This window comes from Pelobates fuscus, chromosome 2 (assembly GCF_036172605.1).
Source record: "Pelobates fuscus isolate aPelFus1 chromosome 2, aPelFus1.pri, whole genome shotgun sequence".
Classification (NCBI taxonomy): Eukaryota; Metazoa; Chordata; class Amphibia; order Anura; family Pelobatidae; genus Pelobates; species Pelobates fuscus.
The window spans coordinates 143246371-143254828 of NC_086318.1; the positions used below are offsets into that span (position 1 = coordinate 143246371).

The 8458-nt window shown below is 36.6% G+C and overlaps 1 protein-coding gene across 1 annotated transcript; it reads left to right on the forward strand.

Moving 5' to 3' along the window:
* The first annotated feature begins 847 nt into the window (after positions 1–847).
* UTS2B (urotensin 2B) lies at positions 848–6277 on the forward strand. The gene is made up of 5 exons (XM_063441077.1): positions 848–996; positions 2431–2532; positions 2614–2651; positions 5465–5558; positions 5954–6277. The coding sequence occupies exons 1-5, from the start codon at positions 900–902 to the stop codon at positions 5977–5979; spliced, it is 357 nt and encodes a 118-aa protein (XP_063297147.1). The 5' UTR covers positions 848–899; the 3' UTR covers positions 5980–6277.
* Positions 6278–8458: the final 2181 nt, after the last annotated feature.

Below are 8458 nucleotides of genomic sequence, written 5' to 3' on the forward strand. Positions count from 1 at the left end.
AGCCCCTAATTACATAGTGACTGTACATAGGGCCTTGTGAAAAAAGTACAAATGTCATAAACATAACTAAACAATTCTTGCAGTCATCCAATGCAAAAACAAACAAACAAAACATATATAATAAATATCCATGAGACGCGCAACTTGTATACTCATTGTTTGTCATGTTCCCAACTGAAATTGTGTCATCTCCCATCAGTGGCAGAGAAAATTAGAAATGTGACACTGACATATAACTGAAGAATTCTAGTGTCACACCTGAAGTCACCAGCTGTAGAGGACATCCATCCATCTAAAATTAATCAAGCCACTGGTCAATTTCTGTCTTCTGTTCTCTTAAGAAACACCATGTATTACAACTTCTTTTGACACCTCTGAAGACCTGCTTTTCCCGTTTGATAAATTTCAGATTTGTCTTCAGTCTACCTATGCTCCTCATTTTATCATTCTCCTCTCTGAACTAATCCCATAGCAGAAAGCCATGAACTGTAAATGTCATTGTAAAAACCTGAGTTCTAAAATCAATTCAATTAGTGATTCGAGAGCCTTCATTACAAAGATCTCAGCGTAATTAAAATTGAGAGCATGGAAATGTAACTATAAATTACCAAGATTCAGCCACCAGTCTCTTCTTTGTACTTAGCATGAGTATCCACGTACTCATTTTATGGGTAATATTCAAGATAGATTGACCTAGGTTTGACGTCAAGAATTCACTCAGTTCATTTGTCAGTTTTCCAAGAATTGAATACCATTGACAGGATGAATTATATTCGCTCGGATATTTTGGAAGATGACACAATTGCGACTCTTGCCACCATTTAAAAGTGAGCACAGATGATGGAAATGCACATTCAAAACAAAGCTTCAACATTGTTCCGTCACCTGGAGGAAAAAAGATGGATAAAACGTCAGTTTATCTGTGCCTTGGGACACTAACTTTCCTGTTCACAATATCTATGCAGTCTGTTCAAGGGAAGCCTTACTTATTGCAAGGTATGTTTACATAGGTTTTAATAATTCTATATATTACGAGTGCATGTGTATATATTTATGGATAGATAGATAGATATTAAGCATTATGATATTTAGAAAATATAAGTTTCATATGATAACAGCAAAGGTTATGTTTATATATCTAATTACAGTTAGTTATAAGTCAAACCTTCTTGCTTTCTGAATATTAAAATCGTGCAATCCATTTGTCAAATCCATTATTTTACCCATTTCTCAACCCAGAACCTAAATGAAGCATAAATGATACAGTCCTTAGAAGCTCTCTTTGAGCATTTGCCTGAGTGAGATTTATCCAATCTGATTAGCTATCTCGTAGTAGTATCAGTAAGCAATCATGCTGTGGCCTGCCTGAGTCATGTACGCTCTATTTTGGTTATTAATTTGCATGTAGGAATACTTGAAAACATAACTTGAATCTTCCAGATGCAGATATACACGTATAGTGTTTATGAGAGGCATTCACCGAAGTTAAGTGCTAAGTGGAATAAATATATCACGATTGTTTTTGTATATTGTTGCTGAATATTTACTATAAAAAGTCTTACTAATACTAATGATAAATACTTTAGTCACATGTTTAATGCTAAGCTCCTTTGGTTTAAAAAGGTACATGTTTCAATATGTCTTCTCTAGTATGATTTTACTCTTCTATATTGAAATACTTATGTATTTCCATGGCATTAGGTACGTCTTTAACTTCTTTTTAACCCCTTAAGGACACATGACATGTGTGACATGTCATGATTCCCTTTTATTCCAGAAGTTTGGTCCTTAAGGGGTTAAAGTGTTTTTTTTTACAGTGTGTAGATTGCTGTTTAGTTATGCATCTACAAATGTTTCAGAGAGCTTAGTTAGGTCAAAATGTTCCTCTGTATATTTGTCATTTAGAAATATTTGTAGCAAATACTATTGGCCAAAAAGATAATTATTTAAATGAAATACACTATAAAAACGTGGACGGTTATGTGCAAGATACTGCATTCTGCAATGAAGATTAGACACAATCAAATTTTCTACAACTTAATCAACTAAATGTATATCGTAGTTATACATTGGTTATGAATTTAGTGGCACATTAAATCAGCTTTTGGTGTGTGTGTGATATTATATGCAAAGTGCTATGAAACCATGCTCATGCTAAAATGCATGCATCTTATGGTTACATAAATTGTGGCAGTGTCCCATTTTGTAACGGTATTAGTTTTTACACATTTATTTAGTTATTCGGGATAGCAATTACTGAGCTCCTTACTTTACTACGTCAATATGAAAACTATTCACAATATTCTAACTGTAATGCTTCAGAGCAGGCATCGGCCTAAAATATTGTAATTGTTAATTAACTGTCCAAAGATTTTGATCAATGAGGACATGTTTGATAACATTTCGTAATTTGAATTTAATGTTTTCCAGACAATGAATTGTTTCCAGAGAAAGAAGATATTCATCATCAGGATATGCTATTATCATTCCTCCTTAATAAACACATTCCTCTAAGAAGACCTTCAAATTTTGGTAAGAAGCACTGCATATATGATTGATTGAGTAAGGGGTGACCAAGAATATATTTTTGTAACACTACACTTTCATTTACAGAATTGGAGCTTGAAAGCCGTCTAGAAGAACTGGAACAGGTAATATTTATTAATAATGCTGTCTGAGTGCATTTTATTTTTTTACTGAATTAAAATGTCCTAAAGCCAAAGTCGAAAAAAGGAGTTTTGCCATTGTTAGATATAGCATCATATAGAACATATTTTTGTATGATAACATGATAAAACAGAGAGCCTCTAAATAAGGAATTGAGGATGATTTGATAAGTAAAGTATTGTTATAGAAAGCCAATCTTATTGTGACTTGAATTTGATGCCCGGTATATGAAGGCAGACAGGATCAGAAGGCCAAACTCTGCCTGCTGCATTAGTCAATGTAAAAGTAATAATGGAGATAGAGATTGGGAACTTCAATAATATTTGAGTGTTAACAATGGTAAACCACATCAATTTCAAGCATGGAATGGCACAACACACAGATACTTAGTATAAGATAATGGTAGAACTAAGGCATCAACTTAAAAAGGAATCTCAAACTTAAAGAAACAATTAGATCAAAAACATTAACCACTGAGGATAGATTATGGGTTAGATCATTTACCTGGCAAATTAGTTAATAATGTGTCTGGCTAAAAGGGAACATTACAGTTTGAATACAAGGAAACAGGAAAGTTGTTCAGATGAGCGATTTGTTAACTGATGGTCCAAACTGGAATCAATCACATTTGTTACTGAGATGATTCTCATGGGTCTACTCATTAAATTTTAGCCTGGCACATGTACTCATTAAATTGGTCAGATAAAGGCAAAATAATTATTGGGTATTAATTAAAATGTACCCGAGTTACACTTAAACTGACAGCCAAAATGTATTAATTCAGACCCATTGTGGTCCGTATGTATTCAGACCCAATTGAGAATGTCTCCAGATATGCAAGATTTAGTTAATTATGGTAGATACCTGACATGCTCCTCATTCATCCTTTTCAAGAAACGATTCATGGGTCTATTGCTGTACTATTCATCATTGATATACTTTTCAATGAAAATGATGATGGACTACAACATCCTAATATCACTTAATGAGTAATGAATAAGAAGCAAAAGGAATAAGAACCACAGTCTTTAGAGAGTCATTTATTTTGGTATTTTTTTTAAAAAAAATTGTAAGTCAGATATGCAATATAGTGATTTTTGTTGCATAATCTCAATTTTTACTAAGAGTAAACTCATGCATTTTATATGGAAAGTCTCTTTCAGAATTTGCAAATAACAGTCTGAATGAGTAGTTAAAAGTCCTCCTAAAGGGAGAATAGAGTTTAGGAATTGTTATATCCGTTGTATAGTTGTCAGTGAATAGTGTGTATCTGTATTTATTTTCTACATACACAGTCAATGCAGTTTGAAAATATATTGGCAGAGAAGTTAAACATCCCCATTGCATTCACAGTTATCAGATGTACTTGACTATTTAAATACCTGATTTGCAATAAACATGTAATATATTTTTAAAATAGATGTCATGCACATATTGTACCTAACAGGGCATGTAATCGTTGTTACATATGTACCAATGTTTTGATTTTAAAGTTTTGTATTTATCTTTAATACAAAAGGGACAATCCAAGCACCGTAACAACCTAGCTTGTGTTGCAAGAAGGTGTCCATTAGTATGCCCTTTAACCCCTTAAGGACAAATGACATGTGTGACATGTCATGATTCCCTTTTATTCCAGAAGTTTGGTCCTTAAGGGGTTAAAGGGAAACTATAGTCACCAGAACAACTACAGCTTAATGTAGTTGTTCTGATGAGTATAATAGTTCCCTTCGGGCTTCTTTCATGCAAACACTGCCTTTTCTTTGAAAAGGCAGTGTTTACATTGCCTTTAGGGACACCTCCAAGTGGCCACTCCTTAGATGGCCACTGAAGGTGCTTCCTGGGTCAGTGCTGCCGAAAAAGCAGCCCTGACGTTCAGTGCTGAATTTGCCTCATAGAGATTCATTGATTTAATGCATCTCTATGAGGAGGTCCTGATTTGCCAAAACGGCATTTGGCCCTGCCCCCGTGTCTATTTTAGCCAATCCAATTCTTTCCCTATGGGAACACTTTCCCTATGGGAAAGCATTGGATTGGCTAAAAATCGGCCATTTTGATTATGTCACAAAGGGGGGCGGAGCCACGTGGCAGTGAAAATAAGGTGAGTTTTAAACTTTTATAGGGGGGCTAAGAGGTGGCAAGCCACCTAAATGGTGGGTTAAACACTATAGGGACAGGAATACATTTTTGTGTTCCTGACCTTATAATGTTCCTTTAATATAGCTGTTTATAAGTACATCGATTTGAAACAAATAAAGAAGGAAATACACCCCCCTCAGAAGTGTCATAGGAACAAGTCTGTACTTCCCTTTGGTTTTCCAAGCTTGCTGTGTGGGTTTATTCAACCTTCTCTAATAGATTTATTTGCAAAAGTCATGGTCAATAATACTATGGGCAGTAGTTCTTTTTTCTTTGGTAAAAGGGGTTCAAGGATAAGTACAGAAGATAATACAAATACTAGCAGATACAGCTACTGGCTGAAAGGTGTAAAGTATTTTCTTGACTGTTCAGAGATTACTACATTAAAGCCCTATGACAGGGGTAAGCAACCTTTGGCACTCCAGATGTTGTGGACTGCATCCCCCATAATGCTCTTACACCCATGATGCTGGCAAAGCATCATGGGAGGAGTAGTCCAAAACATCTGCAGTGCCGAAGGTTGCCTATGCCTGCCCTATGATTTACAGCAAACAGAGTGTAGTTTTTTTTTTTTTTTTGCGTATAGTTTTAGAAACAAATGTAATGTTTTATGTAAAAAAAAATAATGTAATCTAATATACTGTGTTTTTTTACATAGCTGGAGAAACTCAAGGAGCAGCTTTTGGAATCAAAGACCTCAGATATGTCATATGCTGTAGATGGGCTGTCACCATCGCATCCTAACAAACGAGGTGTGCTGCATCACTTCTGTAGAAATATTAATGTTCAATTTGAATATTAATAAACACTACTGTATGTAAAAAAATGAATTAACCATATACTTCATACACCCTTTCACTGTTCCAATGGTACCTGAGAATAAGAAAAGTATCATAGCACACAATAGATCATAAAGCTCCATTTCAACTCAATATCTAACAATTTCTTTTAATATTATTTTAACATTGGTAATTAGGATATGCCATAATTCTAAATTGTTATTGTTATCTACTGTGGCGAATAATCCCAGATACTATTCAGTTGTACTTCTGAAATGACTGTCACTGTCTTGCTACTGTAAATGCCGTTGAACAAAAAATTCTTGTCTTCTCATCATTAACCTTTCTCTTCTACCTTTTTTTTCCAGCTTGCTTTTGGAAATACTGTGTGTGAAGATGTCCCTGGAGATGGCAAATTATTATTTCCTGAATCTAAGAAAATGCCTTGACATATCAATCAAGTAAAATCAGTACGAAGAAAACTGTGAAGTTATTTTTTAACAGTGTTAGTAAATCATTTATGTATCTTCAGTGTTCATCTCATTATACACCTGTAGAAGACCTATTCTACCATTGACATCCCCGAGTGCTTCAAGGATTTGCAAGATAATGCAAGCGGAGACCTGTTTTCTTTCATTAGCAGTGCCATCTATTACAGATTTGTTCAATAAACAATCAGAAATTTGCGGTTACATGTGTTAACATGGATTGTTTACACAAATACAATACAAATTCATCTCAGTAGTAATCAGACTATGTGGTTTTTATTCTACTCATTAAAAAAAAATCAAACCAAGCCATAATTATTTTTGCATCTGTTTATTCTTCTATTATACACACATATATTTAAATGATGTACATTATTTTAATTTTCTATAATTAGTTTATGCAGTGGAAGCCTGGTAATTAAGCACTTTCATTTATTGTATATAACGTATTAATATCAAGGGTACCTTTAACTTTCAATTGTTTTCGAATGTGCATCCTGGATTATATTTACAATTTTTTCAACTTCAAAAGTACGAGAGACTAGGTTGGCTTGCCAGAAATTAAATCTGCAGCTCTGATATCCTGTAGCTGAACTCTGTATATAGATATTTAGTTTTTTTGCATATTCTTGTTTGTCTAGTTTCACTGCACATTTTCTGAGTTTATTACTTTAGTTTTCACCTAGCGTTGATATCAGGGCTCGAGTACTGCAGGAACACTTGGGAATGTCATTCCTGCACTATATTTCACAGGAGGAACGCCGTTCCCCCTGCAGGCACTAACCAGTGGGTGGCAAAAAATGTCGCCCCCAAATGCCCCCCCGTGTTCCCCCGTCATGGCTGTCTACTGGTGAGACACGGCGAGGGAGCTGTGTTCTTTTGCTGATGCCTGGAGCATATTCCATCATATCCCGGCTCCCGGCATCAGTAGACAGTGGTGCAAGGGAGCAGAGCTGGGAGAACATAGCTCCCTCGCCGTGTCTGACCGGTAGACAGCCGCCTGCCTCACTGAAGCCCCACTGGACCCCAGGGACAGGTCCATGCCAGTTCTCCAGGTAGGGAGGCTGGGTGGACATTTGTAAATGTTACAAATATAAATAAATTGAGTGTGTCTGTGTGTGTGTCTGTGAGTGAGTGTATGTGTGTGTGTGAGTGTCTGAGTATGTGTGTCTCTGTGTGTGAGTGTATGTGTGTGTGTGAGTGTCTGAGTATGTGTGTGTGTGCGCGTGTGTGTCTGAATATGTGTGCGTCTGTGAGTGTATGTCTGTGTGTGTCTGAGTATGTGTGTGCGTCTGTAAGTGTATGTGTGTGATTGTTTATGTGTGCACGCATTTATATATGCATATGAGTGTATAATTTATTGATTTTTTTAGGGGGGCGGCGGTGGATCTTGGGTGAGTTCCCACACTTTTTTTCCCCAGGACTTGACCCCTGGTGGATATAGAATCAGTTACGGCATTACTATAGACCAAAAAACAAACCATCACTCGGCTTGGTGAAATAATTTATGTGTGAAGAGTGTATCCTCTTTTTTAATTTTACAAAAAGTGCAGATTTCAATAGAAATTGACACTTTTAAATTAAAGGCACTAAAGGAACTTCAACTTAAGTTATTATGGTGCCAGACGGCCGCCGAGGGTCACTCTCACCTCAAGGGGTTAAACCATTCTCAAACAATTTAACTCCAAAGTTGCCTCCAGTGGCAATCTCAGCTTCCCCTATAGAAAGCGTGAAGTTCTGCCATGTAGGGGCACCACTGACTGTCTGAGGGTGGTCAGCTACAAACCTCTTCCAAACACATTTTGTGAATGGGGAGACACTGATTGGCAGAGAGCATCAGCTGACTGCACTCATTCAATCAGCGGCACCCCTGCCTGGCGGCACTCCGGGCTTCCTGGAAGTGAAATTTCAGAAGCAAGATGCCATGCTGGGGGGGAGCTGAGATTGCCGCTGGAGGCAACTTTGGGTTTAAACCATTCGAGATTAATTTAGGAGTGACCCTAGGGGCTCCTGGCACCACAAAAACTTAATTTAGATTAAATTGTTATGATGCCTGGAGGTTTCCTTTAACCCCTTAAGGACCAAACTTCTGGAATAAAAGGGAATCATGACATGTCACACATGTCATGTGTCCTTAAGGGGTTAAACTTGTTACACTCCTTGACTATCAGTCAGACAACTGGTCCTGTTAATATACACGGAACACAATGGGATACAGCTGTTAAGAATAAATAGTAGTGTAATATGTCAAAACCAATATCCAATGATACTCATACTGGTAGCAATCACAATAATATGGAGTTAATATCGCCTTAAGGGTGACTCCTCCAATGGTTCTGGTGAGCTAGTACCGCTATAGATCTCACTCTGCCAAAACCAGGATGC